General features: G+C 35.7%; 1 protein-coding gene and 1 long non-coding RNA gene across 2 annotated transcripts; both read left to right on the top strand.

The window, feature by feature from the left end:
• The first annotated feature begins 880 nt into the window (after positions 1–880).
• Positions 881–16,503, top strand: LOC8287890 (protein ACTIVITY OF BC1 COMPLEX KINASE 8, chloroplastic). Its single transcript, XM_048376615.1, has 21 exons — positions 881–1,493; positions 1,567–1,702; positions 1,992–2,158; positions 2,396–2,516; positions 2,633–2,733; positions 2,827–2,925; positions 3,675–3,785; positions 3,893–3,972; positions 4,081–4,150; positions 5,887–5,960; positions 6,056–6,125; positions 6,259–6,347; positions 6,947–7,071; positions 7,210–7,290; positions 7,374–7,434; positions 7,553–7,607; positions 7,716–7,814; positions 7,931–8,020; positions 13,923–13,982; positions 14,084–14,207; positions 16,023–16,503. The coding sequence occupies exons 1-20, from the start codon at positions 1,020–1,022 to the stop codon at positions 14,198–14,200; spliced, it is 2,280 nt and encodes a 759-aa protein (XP_048232572.1). The 5' UTR covers positions 881–1,019; the 3' UTR covers positions 14,201–14,207; positions 16,023–16,503.
• Positions 8,027–11,257, top strand: LOC125370602. The gene is made up of 2 exons (XR_007216624.1): positions 8,027–10,475; positions 10,513–11,257. It is a non-coding gene; the product is annotated as an uncharacterized LOC125370602 (long non-coding RNA).
• Positions 16,504–17,172: the final 669 nt, after the last annotated feature.

The following is a 17,172-nucleotide window of genomic DNA, read 5'->3' as shown; positions in this document are numbered from 1 at the left end:
AGGCGTTGCTACAAATTGGATACAATTTACGAGGACCATAAGTCCCATAAATAGGAGTTGGAATAGCAAAACTCAATAATTTGTTCAGAGATATTCTTTTAGACAATTGCTTTTTTTATTGATTTATTTTATCTCACTTTTCAATTAGTTAAATTAATTTTATATTCTTTTTCTTAATAAAAAATAAAATAAATTTATTTACTGACTAAAAGATAATATTAGCAATAACTATTTACACACTCTTTGTATACACAAATAAAATCGGTTCTATAATTCAATTGGGATCAATCAAATTAATTTAATTTCAGTACGATTCTAATATAATAAACACTAAAGACTTAATATTATATTATAATAGTAAAATATTTCAGAATTGATTTAATTCAATTTTAAATATTTTCAGTTATTTTAGTTTGATATTTTTGATATGATTTTTGGATTCAGGTGAAAATTATCAAAATTCATGCTCACATAATTAATATTTTAATCAATAGGTAACTTGAAACTATTTTAGAAGTTGATAGTATGTTTATATTCACCGTTCTTGAAAAAGAAAAAAGAATGTAAAAGAAACACATGTAATGTGAACCGCAAAAATGACCCGATTCTACATGAATAATACTTGACCCGAAGAGTGACATCTAAAGACTAAGATAATTTAGCAACAAAAGAAAGACACGTAAGCCAAAAAGCGTCCAAAAGAATGATCTTTGTGGCTTACACTGGTCTTACAACTCTCTCTCCACCAATAAGAAACACTGCCAATCTCCCTTCACTCACTCATCTTCTCGTTTGCCACGTGTCATCTCCTTCTCCACTCCCTCCCTTTTTCATTTTCCTTTTATTATAAAAAAATATATATTTATTTTTCACTTCAATCTGTCTTCTTCCTCTTCTTCTTCTTTCTTCTTTAGCTTCATTCTTTTAACTTCACTTCAAAATCATGAGAGTTAGGGTTTTGATTTGATCGTTTTGATTTGGTTGTATTTGAAAAGCTAAAAGAAATCGCCATTGATAAGATGGCTGCTTCTGTGACTCTACCGGACCTTACTTTTCTTTCTCCGCCACAGAAAACAACAACTGCTTCTAAACACCGATTTTCTCTCTCTAGAAATTCTCTCTCTAGATACTCTCTTTCTACTAGGACCTCCCTCCGTATTCGTACAAGTATACTGCTTCGGGCTACTATTAGAGAAGAGAGTTTAGTGATTGAAGAAAGGGAAAGGGAATTGTTAAAACAAGTGAATGGAAATGGCGCTGCTTCTAATTATGGTCTAAATGATGGGACGACGTCGGTTTCGGTGTCAGTTGAGAGTGAGAAGAATGAAAGTTTGGTGAAGTATGTGAATGGAAACGGCGTCGCAGCTGCGAAAGAAGTGGTGGTCGTGGTTGAGGAAGATGCAACTGCAAGGGAGGATGGAAGGAAGAAAAGAATAGAGGAGATTGGGAAAGAAGATGCTTGGTTTAAAAGTGTAGATCAGCAACAAGTCGAGGTAGCTAATTTCAGCTTTATTATTGTTATTGAATTTTTGCTTTTTTATTTGACAAATGTACGGATCTTATCAGGTTTCCGTTGCACCTGGAGGCCGTTGGAGTCGGTTTAAAACTTACTCGACAATTCAAAGGACCTTGGAAATATGGGGATTCGTTTTAACATTCATCTTTAGAGTTTGGTTGAGTAATCAGAAATTCTCTTATCGAGGTCAGTTGCTTCTTTTATCAAATCGTATGTTGCTATTCTAAACCATATATATGGTTAACTCTTGTTGCTATTGAAGTTTTAGCTCTGATTTTTGAAAGAGATGTTTAAAAGTAACTCATGCTTTAAAAATAAAAAAAAATACCTCATGGTGTTAGACTTAAATTAGTTTGATTTATCTAGCAGGGTGAATGCCTCTACAATTCAGTTATGCATTTTCTTTTTTGCTCACAGTTTGGATATGATTCATGTTTTTCATTATGTCTAAGTTTTTTTGGAGATACTCATGCAGGAGGAATGACAGAGGAGAAGAAAATCCTAAGGAGGAAAACCCTTGCCAAGTGGTTAAAGGAAAATATATTAAGATTAGGTCCTACGTTCATCAAAATTGGACAGCAGTTCTCTACTAGAGTTGACATTCTTGCTCAGGAATATGTTGATCAGTTGTCTGAACTTCAGGTGTATATTCTTTTGTAATTTCACCAGCAATCTTCTTTGCTTGTATGATGTCTTCTCAATTAATTATATTGGCAAAAAAAATTTCAGAAAGAACAAAGAAAGTTGCTTTTCATCATAGCATTCTTTCAGGGCATTTCATATTACATAATCTATTAACTGGGTTGCTTTCCAGTTAAATCTAGTTGTATTTTCTAACACTATGGCTCTTAGAAAGACTGAATTAATATTCTTCTGCAGGACCAAGTCCCTCCTTTCCCATCAGATACTGCTATAGCTATAGTAGAAGAAGAGCTTGGAGGCCCTTTAGATGATACCTTTGATCGGTTTGACTATGAACCAATTGCTGCTGCAAGTCTTGGTAATGCTGATGCTGGGTGATTGTGCCTTTTGATTCAATAGCTTCCAAGATAATCTTTCTTTTTTTCTTTTATCACCTTTGGATGTATGTTTAATATACATCTTGTGGATATGCAGGCCAGGTTCACCGTGCAAAATTGAAGGGACAAGAAGTTGTGGTGAAAGTACAAAGACCTGGTCTCAAGGATCTTTTCGATATTGATCTTAAAAACCTGAGGGTTTGTTTTCTTGGTATTTCAATATTATATGCATATTTTAGCCACATAAGGGTTTAAATTATGACAAATGGACATGTTGGGCACTATTTTCAGGTAATAGCAGAATATCTTCAAAAAATAGACCCGAAGTCGGATGGTGCAAAGAGGGATTGGGTTGCAATTTATGATGAATGTGCAACCGTCTTGTATCAGGTAAATTCCCTTTATTGCTTCATCATTCTTGTTGCTCAATAAATGCAAGTTATAGTACTCTTGCGGCTGTCCAATTGCTTAGGGGAATGTGTGTGGGGAATAACTCACTTCTCCTTGCAATGTCTTTGGTAAAACTAGTCTGGTCATTCTTTGAACGATGCCAAGTCATCTGAAATTAAATGTTCACATGGATGACCAGCAACACAAAGGGGGGAAACCATAATTAATGTTGGTTGAGTTAACTGCAGATTTGGAAGTAAATAATCAAACAATGCTAGATGAAATAGTCTACGACTTTACAGATATATGAGCACTAATAGAGCATAATAGTGAAAAAATAATAGGGTAAAATTGTAAAGTATCAGCAAAGATATTAATAGGTTAGGATGATCTATTATTGAGCAGAACTATGAGGCACATGAATCTTTGGAAATATTCCAGCCAGTTCACTGACTACCTGCTGAGCCTCTCTCCCTCTCTATCCATGGTGGTGTTGGGGTTGGTTCTACATGGTTGGTTGTCCTTTTTTCTTAAATTGGCAAAACACAACCTATAAGGGGATGGAGCTCAAACCTCTCTAGTTCTGGGGAGTAAAAATATAAATTCTTAACATTATTATGGATATTTTTAAATTTGCACATTTAAGGCTTAAGGATCATTAGAATATGTTACTAATAGTTTCTTATTTTCTTGCATTTCTCAAATTGCAATTTATGACATTGGTAGCTAATGGCAGTTCACAATTTCAGGAGATTGATTACACCAAGGAAGCTGCAAATGCAGAACTATTTGCAAGTAATTTCAAAGATCTGGAATATGTCAAAGTCCCGACAATTTACTGGGAGTTCACAACACCACAGGTTCCTATTAGTAATTATGAGCTTCAACATGTGAATGCTAATTTTCTCAACTAAATACTTTTAAGGTTATCTTTATAATATTTTATCATTAATTTCCTGTCATGTAGATTTTGACAATGGAGTATGTCCCAGGGATCAAAATTAACAAAATACAAGCTTTAGATCAATTAGGTGTTGATCGTAAAAGGTAACCTGCAATCTTCAACACATATGCTTTCAATGGTTTATATTCTTCAAAAAAAGTTTTTATTTTATTATTACTTGTAACTGTGTACTGTTCTACCACATGCTGCAGGTTGGGCCGGTATGCTGTTGAATCTTACTTGGAACAAATTCTATCTCATGGATTTTTCCATGCTGATCCTGTAAGTTTTGACTGCCTCTTCTGGTTTCTGGTGCTAAATTTCTTCTTAAGGTTGTATTTAGATAACAAAGTTGCAATTCCTAGGATGTATATTTGACTCTTTAGTTTGCATTTTTTTAATTAAGGGTTTAAACTTGTGGAACGAAAGAAACTAGAAAACCTCCTTACTAGATTCTAGAGTGCGTATGAGTTTCACATTTACGCTGTATATATCAGTTTCAATAACAAATCTCCATTTACAGTCATGAACCTAATCTTCATGCAATGAATCTACCTAACTGAAGAAAATTAGTATGACATAAACACCAAAACTGGTACCCAACTCAATGAAGCCCTAGTCTCAAGCTAGGTGGGAAACACCAAAACATATCAAAATCAAATTCCACTTCTAACTCCAAATCTTCACCTTTCCAAACTTACTCAACATTTTTTTTCCTATTTGATATTCGGCATGTGACAGTTTTGTGACAAAGTGAAAGTAGATTTATGTTCAAAAGAATTGGTGAAAGCAGAAGGAATATATTTTGACCTGTATATGCACATTTTATAGTAGTTGGTTTTGAAAGGCATGCAATTCCTTTGTTGGAAGGCTTACCTCACTGGGGAAAAAATAGGAAAATACAAGTCTTGAAAATTTTCATGAAGATTGTGGGTGAAACACTTTTGAAGGCAGCTTGAAATATTCGTGTTCCATCTTGGATGTGGCATGGTTTTTCCCAGGATATAGCACATGCTCTGGCTGCATTTCGCTTGAGCAAATTGAAGATTTTTTATTTTTGTTTCTTAGTTGTAGCAGGCAATTTAGTTTCTACGGAAAAAATAATTGTTTGTTTTCCCTTTTAATTTTCCAACTTGACTGGGCTATGGGTTTTTTTACTCGAAACTCATGGAGTTCACTTCCTTGCTTATGATGGTGATCCTTGGACTACTTTGCATCTGTTTTTCTTTTACATCAAATACTCTATATATGAATTTAGAGAATGATTACAGAAACTACCATAGTTGTCTCAACCTGTATGATTTTTTGTCAGTGCTTCCAATAGGATGACCAATGTTTTGATATTGACAATTGAAAAGGCATTAAAATTGTATACTGCAGTCAAAAAATGAGTAGAAAGGAAACATCCCTGAACTGCTGAAGATGCATCATTAATTTTACCCCGAAATAATCACTTTATTTAATGGAGCAGCTTTAAAATTTAAGGCTCAGTATTTGAATCATCATCAAACTTATGCTGAAGTGTGAAATGAGGAGGCATTACTATTTTAGGACCAGTTGTCTATGTAGTCATTGAGTTTAATGTGACATCTCTGAAATATTTAAGGTGCATTACTTATGTACAAAAGTGTTGGTTAAATAGCATTACCCTTATATGGTTGTGTTAATTGTCAATGCAAGCCAGCGCATTAATTGCGGAAGGATAGGTTTCCTTTTTATCATTCCAAAAGGACCTAAAGAGAGTTTGCAGAGAAAAACCATATTAAATCTGCAAATGTCGACATCCGGTTAATATTGTCTTTTCATTTTCTTTTTCTATGTGGACCATATAATTTACTCCATTCTTAACAGCTTTGACAAAGGGATTATTATTAGGGCCTCTTCACATCTTTCCCTGAACCCTTTGATGATCACATAGGAGATATGGAAAATGTGGAATTATTATACCAAGATCACTTAATGTTTTTGATACTTCTTCATGTACATGTAATAAACAGCATTTTCTTTTTTATATTCAGCATCCAGGAAATATTGCTGTTGATGATGTCAATGGTGGAAGGTTGATCTTTTATGATTTTGGAATGATGGGAAGGTATTGTTTGGTCCTTCATAGGTTCAACAATAAGTATCCAACCAAGTCTTTGCAAAGTTTTCTGTATTAATATCCTTTGTCTTGGCATGTTGCAGTATCAGTCCAAACATTAGAGAAGGGTTGCTGGATGCATTTTATGGAATTTATGAGAAGGATCCTGATAAGGTGAGTATATTGCCTGCAGTCAGGTTAAGTTTACTGATTGTCACCATTACAATAATAATGTGAACTGTATTGTGGTTCACTTGGTTAGATGTGAATCTGTTTTCTTAACAATAAAAGAACATCCGTATTGTAGGTCCTTCAAGCAATGATCCAAATGGGTGTCCTTGTGCCTACTGGAGACATGACAGCTGTCAGACGAACTGCACAATTCTTCCTTAATAGGTGCTTCTAGTGAACCACAATTATTTGGCCTTCTATTATCACCCTCGCTTTTTCTTTTTTTAATCAAGGATAAGAACTTAGGCAAATTTGATGAATGTCTTGAGTGCCGTTTTTGGTAGCTATTAAAGCAATCTTGAAAAATGCTGATTCTAGGCTACTGTCACTAGATGGTAACAGTGTTTTTAGGTTCAGAATGGAATACTAAACAAAGGATAAGGGAATTGCAGTTGCTCAATTATAGTCTTACTTTCAAGTTCCATGGAGAGCACTCCTAGTAGTTTCTGAAGTTAAGCTAGATAGGAAGATAGTCTGCTCATAGTTGCTACAGTATCATATTTCATCCAAATGATAGTATTATTATCCGGCTTGACTTGTATACTTGGTATGATGTAGAAATGCCTGATTCTTAACTTTTTCTCTTTTTTTTTTTTTTTTCATTTCCCCTAGTAATTTTTTTTTTCTTTTCGTTGTTGTATGACACATAGTAGGAACATTAAAACCATGCACAAGCTATAGACATAAATCAGGACTATATTTAAGAGTTGCTTTTTGTTCACACACGATTGCAACCATGAAGTTTGGTGTCAAAATTTTGGCAGTTTTGAGGAGCGTCTTGCTGCTCAAAGAAAAGAGAGAGAAATGGCAACAGCAGAACTTGGATTTAAAAAGCCATTGACTAAGGAGGAAAAGATAGAGAAAAAGAAGCAACGCCTGGCTGCAATCGGTAAGGTTTATGCTTGTTGACTAAATTCATGGAATCAGAGTAATCAATTATGGAAAAGACGATGTAGCTGTCTGACCTTTTTTCACCTGATTCTGAGGACATTTAAATAAGCCTCATATCTGTTTGATTTCTTAACAGGGGAGGACTTATTAGCCATTGCAGCAGATCAACCTTTCAGATTTCCTGCCACATTCACATTTGTTGTTAGAGCATTTTCAGGTGCTGTTATGAATTTGTCGGATTCATTTTTGTGATATGACGCCCAACACTAACCTCAGACTATTATTTATTTTCTTCTGCAGTATTGGATGGCATTGGGAAGGGTCTTGACCCACGGTTTGATATTACAGAGATTTCCAAACCGTGAGCAACATCTAGCTGCTGATTTTCTCTCAAAACAATTTGCCTTTGAACTTTCTGAATGTTGGTTGCCTATATTTTTTTATGTATCTCACTTTTTCTGCATGCTTGACCTATGTAGTTATGCACTTGAGTTGCTAAGGTTTCGGGAAGCTGGGGTTGAAGTTCTTGTGAAGGTGAAGTTCTTTCTTTGTTTATTACTAGCAGGAATCTGGATATAAACCTGGGCCTTTGCATTAGGCATGATACCAGTCTCATTTTCATGTTAATTTATAATACTCCAGGACATAAGAAAGAGATGGGACAGGCAGTCTCGTGCATTCTACAACTTATTTAGACAGGCTGATAGAGTTGAGAGGCTTGCTGAAACTATCCAACGACTGGTAGGATTATGAAATCCTTCATGTACTTTAAATTGAGAGGCGTAGGTTGTTCTGCTGTCATCAGTACCATGTTGCTTCCAGGTTTTTTTATTAATTAGTGTTTAACACTTTTACAGGAACAAGGTGATCTGAAGCTTCGGGTTAGAACACTGGAGTCTGAAAGGGCGTTTCAGCGTGTTGCTGCTGTTCAGAAAACAGTAGGGAGTGTAAGTGTATCTTAACAAAATGGACCGAATTGTCCTCTCTTCTTGAGAAGATCTTTCATTATATAGGCAAGACTGCCATCTATACAAGGAAACTAGAGCTGTACATGTTAATGACATAGAGTAATCCTAGGAAGCTATATATGGTAAGCTAAGTCTCCTCTCCTATTTATAAGAATATGAGTGATCCTAGGAAGCTATGTATGGTAAGCTAAATCTCGTTTCCTATTTATAAGAGTATTACAGCCTAAATTAATGGCTTAATTACAGAAACAATTTAATTGTTGACCCCATTTTTGGCTTTCTATAGACATCCCCCCTCAAATTGATGCGGGTTATCTACAAGCATCAATTTGTTGGCAAGAAAATTATGTCTATGCTGTGTGAGAGCCTTAGTGAAAATATCTGCGACTTGAAGATTGCTTGACACATGGGGAAGAGAAATAGTCTGAGCCTCAAAGGCCTCACTGATGAAGTGGCAATCAACCTCGATATGTTTAGGGTGCTCATGGAAGATGGGATTGGCAGAAATGTGAATCGCACTAGTATTATCTGCATGAAGAGGAGTAGGACTGTGCTGAGCAAAACCAAGCTCAGCCAATAGACTGCGAAGCCACTGTATCTCAGCACAAGTTTGGGACATAGCTCTATATTTGGACTCAGTAGAAGAGTTAGAAACACGATCTTGTTTCTTGCTTTTCTAGGAAATAAGGGCTGGACCAAGAAACATACACCATCCCGTAGTAGAACACCTAGTGTCACTACACCGGGCATAATCAGCATTGCTATATGCCATAAGATCAAGTGAGGTAGCAGCCAGATAGAAAAGGCCTTGGAAATTTATGCCATTAACATAGCGAATTATTCTTCGAACTGCAGCCATATGTAGGTGCCTAGGAGAAGCTATGAACTGACTAACCTGTTAAACCGCATAAGAGATATCAGGTCTAGTGATGGTAAGATAGACCAGGCAGCCAACTAGAGTACGATAGGCTGCAGGGTCTGATAATAAGTTACCTTCATCTTTGCGCAGCTTGAGATTAAGTTCCATAAGAGTAGCAAGAGGAGTAGAGTCTTGGAGACTAGCAGCCATCACCAAGTCCTAAGCATACTTATGCTGAGACAAAAAGATACCATGCAAACCCGTAGTAATTTCTATACCAAGAAAGTATATGAGAGAACCCAGGTCCTTCATGAAAAATAAGTCTTGTAAATGTTGCTTTAGTTGAGATATTAGAATTGAATCAATACCTGTGATGATTATGTTATCGACATAAACTAAGAGAATGACAATGCCAAGCTCAGTTCGGCGAAGAAACAAAGATGCATGATACTTGCTTTTGAAAAAATCAAACTTGAGTAAGGTGAGTTAAATTTCTCGTACCATGCACGAGGGGCCTGCCATAGACCATATAAGGAGCGTCTCAATTTGCACACTGCAGAAGTAGAGTTAGAAATTAAACCAGCCAGAGGATGCATATAAACTTCTTCCTTGAGATCGCCGTGAAGAAAGGCGTATTTCACATCCATTTGGTGCAAACTCCAAGTTTGTGAAGCAACAATAGCTAAAATTATGCGAATAGTAGTCATTTTTGCTACCGGAGCAAAAGTCTCATCGTAATTAACTCCATATTCTTAATTATTGCCAAGAGCTACTAATCGGGCCTTATACCTATCCAAACTCCCATCAGATTTGACCTTAATCGAATATATCCATTTACATCCAAGTGGAGTCACACCAGCAGGACAATCAACCACTTCCCAAATCTCATTAGCTTCAAGAGTACATATTTCTTCCTGCATGGCCTGCTGCCAGCATTTCTCTTTGATTGCCTTTGAGTAACTAGTAGGAATAGTAATAGAAGATATAGTGGCAGAGAGGACAGAAGTAGAGGTGCCTATCTTAGATGATGGGAATCCATATCGATCAGGTGGATCAATAACTCTAGATGAGCGATATAAGGGAGCAGATGGCACGACAGGTGCGGAAGGGGGCAGCACTAGAGGTCTGTGCTGATATACTGTACTTGGCTTGAACCTTTCAACTTGAGTACTAGGAGCACTAGAAGGGTCATCAAAAGAAAGCAGTAATTCAAAAAAAGGCTTTGGTGATTGAGACATAGGAAAAAACCATTGATTTTCAAAAAAATAACACATTTCTCGAGACATGAACACGATAGGAGTTTGGATCATGGCATAGATAACCTTTTTGTGTGACACTATACCCTAAGAAGGCACAACAGACAGATTGGGCAGATAATTTATTTTTGTCCGATGGAGGAAGATTGAACAAGATGCATAAAACAAACACACCCAAAAGTGTAAAGATTTGTATAAGTAGGATGGTGATGATGAAGTCTGAAATTTGGGGACTCAAAATCCCAAACTTGGGAAGGGAGTCTATTTAAAAGAAAGGTTGTTGTGGTGAGTGCTTCTACCCAAAACTTAGAAGGAAAAGGTGACTCAATTAGCAAAGTTCTAACAACATCTAAAAGATGACGACTCTTTCATTCAACTACTCCGTTTTGTTGCGGAGAACAAGAATGTTGAGAAATAATCCCTTTAGTTTGCAGAAAAGATTGGAATTCATGAGACATATATTCCCCACCTGAGTCGGACTGAAGAATTTTTATAGTAGTTGAAAATTGATTTTGTACTAGAGCTAAAAATAGTTTGAACATGGAATATACTTCTAATTTATGACGCAGGAAATAAACCCATGTATATCTGTTGTAGTCATCGATAAAGGTCACAATATATTTGTATTGGACATGAGAGATGGTAGGACTAATACCCCAAACATCACCATGAATTATCTCAAAGCTTATGTTGCTCTACTACCTTCAGATGGAAAGGGTAAAATCTTACTTTTGCTAAGTTTACAAGTTGCATAATCAAGAAACATATTGGGAGAAGAATGCACTTGATTATTAAACAGACCAGATTTCAACAAATAAGATAGAATCCTAGAGTTAGGATGACCAAGACGCTTATGCCATTACTTCATTTGACACTTTAGAGCTATTACTAAGTAAAGCTAATACTAGGGAAGAAGATAAGTTGTGCGAAATAGGTAGTTTCAAAGAAAATAGACGTCCATGCTTAGGCCCTTCGCTATCAACTGCTCTGACATCTGATCCTGCACAACGCAACCATCATGAGTAAAATGGACATCATAATTTTGGTCCATAAGTTGACCAACAGATACTAAATTTGTAAAGAGATTAGGTGGTACAAAAACATCTTTAAAGGAAGGAGATACATCACCAACTGCCACAACGGGTAGATTACTACCATTAGCTATTTGAATATGTGAGGAGCCACAATATTTTCTGATATTACTTAACCCATGCGAAGAATTAATCATATGATTAGAGGCACCTGAGTCTACGATCCAAGAAGAAAATAAAGAACCAGTACCTTGAAGTCCAAGAACTGAAAATGCATGCACAATAATATCTTATATTGTCTCATGAGTTAAAGGTGCTGAAGGTTGTAAAGCAATGGCAAGAATTGTTGTAGCAGCAGAAGAAACAGCAGGCTGCAAAGCACCAGAAGTAACGACAACATGATAAGCCTTGTTGGAGCGTGGAGAATGAGTAGACACTCTTTAATGATGTGCCTTGACCACTTGCAGTAGTTATAAAACTTCTCAGTACAGTTAGGAGCAATATGGCCTTTTTTTTTACAGCTATAGTATTGGGTGGTACTCATGTTGCGACCCTTTCCCTTACCATCGGCAGCATAGGCAACTGAGATAGTATTAGAAGCTACAGGAGCTTGCTCCATACTATTCTGAGTATTGATACGTTGTTCCTCACACGAGTTCTCCAAAACAAATCTCCAAAGATGGAATAGGATCTCTATTCACTAGAGAGGCACGAACAGATTCAAAATCAGGCCGCAACTTCATTAGAAATTGATCTCTTTGACTGGTTTTGTGTACTTGTACTGCCACCAATCCTTCTGCAGGGACTTTGGCTGTAACAAGTTCTGAATGATCATTCCACAAAGTCAAAAAATTAGAGAAGTATTCTTGAATTGATAGATCCCCTTGAGAATAGTTAGCAATGGCTAATTCAAGCTGGAAACGTCTAGCATTATTATCTTGGTTGTAGACTTGCTTGAGATAATCCCACATGGCCTTTGCAGACCTATGCGGACGTAAAGAAAGAATCAGATGTGGCTCCATAGAAACAAGAATCCAGGTCATTATTTGATTAGCTTTCTCAGCGCAAGTTGCTGTGTCTGCTGTAATAGATCCTTCTTTGGTGCTGCCATCTATATGGCCCCATAATTCCTTACCTTTGAGAAATGTCTCCAATTGAAACTTCCACGTAGCATAATTTTTCCCTGGGAACTTCACACAGATATGATCTAATTTCTCCATAATCACTAAGGCTATGATTGAGAAAGCTAAGATTTCTTAGGTGTAGGCTCTGGTACCATAACAAAATGGATCGAATTATCCTCTCTTCTTAAGATCTTTCATTATATATGCAAGACTGCCATCTATACAAGGAAACTAGAGCTGTACATGTTAATTACATAGAGTGATATTAGGAAGCTATGTATGGTAAGCTAAATCTCCTCCCCCATTTATAAGAATATGAGTGATCCTAGGAAGCTATGTATGGTAAGCTAAATCTCCTCCCCTATTTATAAGAATATTTAGAGCCTAAATTAATGGCTTCATTACAGAAGTAATTTAGTTGTTGACCCCATTTATGGCTTTCCATTGACATATCTCACTTACAAACCAATGGTAGCTTTGCAGATTAAATTTATGTTCATCTGGCTTTGAGATTGCATTGACTAGACTATTCACTAAATTGGTATAGCTTTTAGGGGGAAATGGTGTAAATTGGCTTGGATTAGAAGATATTAAACAACTAGCTAGTATTTAGTTATAAAAAAACTGCAAGTTAGAACTGTCTCGAAGGACATTTCAGCATGTTGCTGCTGTTCATAAGAGAGTAGGGAGTCTAAGTGCATCTTGCTTACTAGCCCGTCGTAGTTTCGCTGATTAAACATATGTTCATTTTTCTCTGAGATTGTATGTAGACTAGTCAGTGCATAGATATAGCTTTTAGGTGGAAAATGGTGTTAGCTTGGTTAAGATATGAAATAACTACCTAGAATTTAACAATCAAACATCCAAATCCTCTTATCGCTGTGTTAAGTGTTTTATCCCCTTGTTGATTAATCTAAGTCTTACTGTTCTAGGAGTCCAAATTATGTCGAACTCTTTGTTTCTGATTGGGTCATTTCCTGTTTGAAATGTATGGAAAGATGCTTGCAACTGGAGGATTGGTGGGTTGAAGGGAAGAGGAGGGGTTTGAATGATGTTTGTAGTTAATGATACTATATTTCTGAATCTCAATGCAAAGCCTTTTCTCTTTGTATGGTTTGAACTGTACATTTAACCAGTTAATTGCATCTTCAACTCTTGATAACATGATACTTGCTTCCACTTGTGTCTAAAACTTGTATAGTAATAAGAGAATTCACCTTCATTTACCTTGGCTGTTATAACCTTCTGTCAAACTCACGAGAATTATTAATCTAGCCTGTTTGACTACTTATGTTGCTTTTGATGCAAGAAATTGCTCAATTAGTACTTAAACATGACAACTAAACTGGTTATTAGATTCCTGTATGGTTGTGTTTGTACGTGCAGATACTGGAAGCTCTAGATTAGCTGGCAGATACTTGTGTTCACACATCTAGATTTTTGGGAGTTGGTTTTCTTGCCTCATATAGAGTTAAACATAGGCGATTTGCTCTGGCTCCTAAATTGTGATTTATTTTGTTAATATTTCATATTTTTAAAGAAAAAGTTTTAGTATGTGTTGATGGGCATGTTTCCTTGCTCTCTCATGTCCACCTCTTGACCAATCAACAGGCAGTAGCTGCTGGAAGTCTTATAAACCTTGCAACAATTTTGTACCTCAATTCCATTCGAGTAAGCTATTCACTATCATTTGTAATTTTGCGCACAGTTTTTTTATTTATACTCCTGGTTTTCACATGATCATTTAATAAAATGGTTTTCTTCTTTCTCAGGTACCAGCCATTGTAGCATATGCAGTTTGTGCATTCTTCAGCTTCCAAGTTCTCTTTGGCATTGTAAAGGTCAAAAAATTAGATCAGCAAGAAAGGTTGATAACAGGAACTGCTTAACAAACTGGTAAGTGTGTTGTTTTATGCAACTTCTGTTTGGTCATTGCCTGCGCCTTTAGTAAATTCAGTAGTTAAGAAATGTTTGTTATTCAAACTCTGCTTTAAGTCGCAGAGATTGAACTTGTGCCACTATCCCTCCATCTTCTCCCTATGCCTATAGGGAACAGTCTGAGGTTCAAGCTGATAGCTTTTATGTCAAATCTTAGTTGAGCTTAGAAAGGTCACTTCAAGCTTGAACCAAATGAAGAAAGAGCTGAGCCTAGTCTGAACATTTCAAAGCTTGACTTGTCTCAGTTTCTTTGCAGTCTGGGAAATCTGATGTCATCTTTGCCTAGTTGGCAGAGTGTCAGAATGTAATACTACTGCTACAAATTGTCAAATGAAAGATTCTCCAATCCTGAGTAGGCAGTAGAATGTTAAGAGTACAATTCCTATTACTGCTAGAAAAGTAATTACTTGGGGATATGGGCAAAGCAGTTAAAATTTGGACCGTTAAGATGGATGAGGTCCATATCCTGAGCTTAATATAATTTCTTGTTTGTCTTTGGCCTCTGAAGGGGAGATATATTATGCAGACTTTATATGGTCGTTAGCGTTTAGTTTTACCATTTATCTTCACTTATGTAAAAGACTAGATACTAAATGAAATCATTAATACATGTTGGAGTTTAAGAGGAAAATCATGCTTAGTTTCATTTTCCTGCATCTTAGATGCTTGACCAGTTGACCTTGTGCAATAATAGGGCTCTTTGCCCGATGGCAACTACTGGCTTCTAAGATTTTAAATTCTTGTATCATAAACTTCTACAACATCCCCTACTTAACTTCAGGTTCTGTTTGTTTTGCGGAAACTAATTTTTGTGGAATAAAATCTTCCTGATGATTCCATTTTCGTTTTTTAGTGACAATGCTAAAAGTTGCTTGAAATTGCTTTTTGGTGTTTGGAATATATTGGAAAATATATATCTTTTTTTTTTTTTTTGCAATGGATAAGCTATCAAAGTGCTGCCAGTCACCATTGGAGATCATTGATGAGTATTTTAATAGAAATACCTGTGTTGTTCTTTTCAAGGTAGATTTCCTTTTCATCAGTTTGTAAAGCCCATAAAATATTGTCCTTTTTAAAACAAAAAATTCATTTTATTTTAAAATGGTTAATTTTCAATTTGAGGGGGAAAAAGAAATCTTTGGCCAGTTTTCTTGAGGCCATCAAACATTGGAAACTCAGAAAAATGTCTACTTTGAAATGTTTTTGCAAAATAAGCGGAATCCTTAAAAGCGGTTAATCAAGCAGCAGGATGCTTTCTATTAGCTTGATACCTTATCAGTGATATTCTCTTTCAGCAGCTAGAAAACCATAACTACCCCCACTGCGCTTCAGATTAGAAATAACTGTGACCAGGAGCCCTTTTTTCATTATAATAAATCTTTTCCTCAGATTCCATGAATGCTCACAGGACTGCAGATATTTTCATCTCATTTGATAATCTTGATACTTAAAAAGCAGCTAAAGCTTAGCATAATAAAACATGGAACTGATGTAAAATGCTGAAGTGAGTAAATTCTTTGTGAGTGCATCATGGATGACACATTTTAAATTTGCTTATTATGTGTTCTCACTCCTCTGAAAACATGCTTATCTTTTGTGGCTTGTCATCATATCTAATCTTACCTTTTAAGGGTGTGTGCCTCAGATGTTTACACTTAATGTTGTTTGTATTGTTTGTACATTCAATAGCCAGAACCTTTGCCTTGTGATGTATTGTTTGTACATTCAATAATCAGAACCTTAGTGCTGTTCTTTTCTCTGAGATAATTGCAGATCCTTTTACTGTAGAGATTCAGCTTATGCAAGGCTTACTATTGCAAGCTTCGGCCTATTAAAGATGGACCTTGGTGAAAATATTTAGTTTATTGTTGGTCCAATATCAGCATATAAATATGTGATGAAGACATCTTAAAGCTGAGTGGTTGGCTATAATTTTTTCGAAAAAGCTTGGCAAGAACTTGTTTGTCAGTTCAGAACTACCAAGGTACATCTCAGAGGCCAGTTTCTCTTACATTTTTTGTGCTCTTCTCAAGGCATCTTGAGGTTTTTGTCTGGCTGTTTGGTGATTAACAACTCTTAAGCAAGGAGGGGTTAATTTGTGCAACGATTCTGTGATCAATATTGGTATGTATAGTCTGTAGCATGATTCCATGGAAGGCAATGTCCATAAACTCTGTATAACACTGAAACATTATGTAACATGATAATGCTGTCAATGAAATCTGTGAGACATACCATTCATATGTTGCAAAAATTGGAAAATGTGAGTCTTGATTTACTGTTTTATCCATTTTTTACATTTCAAACTTGTGTCTAGAACCGTAATCAGGTTCAAAACTTTTTCTAGTTGAGATGTATGCACCATATCAAAATGTAAATCACGACCTATTTGTTGAGGTGTATATATTCAGTTTAAATAAGAATTTTTCTAAAATTTATTATTCAAAATAGAACCAAAAGGAAGAAGTGGTCTATAAAAATTTCTTTATCTATCTTTAATTTACAATTTTTTCTGGTCTTTTTTTTTCTTTTTATTCAGAATTAATGAAAATTTTATTTATTTAATTTTTTACTAGTTTAGTGTTTTGATTGGATCATTTGCTTCAATTTCTTTATTAAAATAGATTTTTTACTTTTATATGAGAAACTTTTAGCCTTTATAAGAATAAAGAGATTCGTGTATATCATCAGTATAATTTCCTATAATAAATAGATAACAGTTAGCAATTCATTTCCTTCTAATCACAGCTTATAAGAAAATACTGAAATAATTGATGGCAGAGGGTCAATGAGACGCCTGAAGAAAGGACGAAATATCCAATGCTTATTATATCATTTTGTGTAAAGATAAAAAATCTTCTTTGACAGGCATGTCGATAGCGCATGTTGAACTGCTAAGAGGCATCATCCATGTGCCACTATC

This window comes from Ricinus communis, chromosome 7 (assembly GCF_019578655.1).
Source record: "Ricinus communis isolate WT05 ecotype wild-type chromosome 7, ASM1957865v1, whole genome shotgun sequence".
NCBI lineage: Eukaryota > Viridiplantae > Streptophyta > Magnoliopsida > Malpighiales > Euphorbiaceae > Ricinus > Ricinus communis.
Note: the sequence above shows the minus strand (reverse complement) of the source record. Positions and strands in the feature narration are given on the sequence as shown.

Bases quoted from the DNA above. Each gene is read 5' to 3' on its own strand.
- LOC8287890 (XM_048376615.1), top strand. From the start codon at position 1,020: ATGGCTGCTTCTGTGACTCTACCGGACCTTACTTTTCTTTCTCCGCCA. The intron at 1,494-1,566 runs GTAGCTAATTTC...GGATCTTATCAG, and splicing joins TAGATCAGCAACAAGTCGAG to GTTTCCGTTGCACCTGGAGG. The intron at 3,786-3,892 runs GTTCCTATTAGT...CCTGTCATGTAG, and splicing joins GGGAGTTCACAACACCACAG to ATTTTGACAATGGAGTATGT.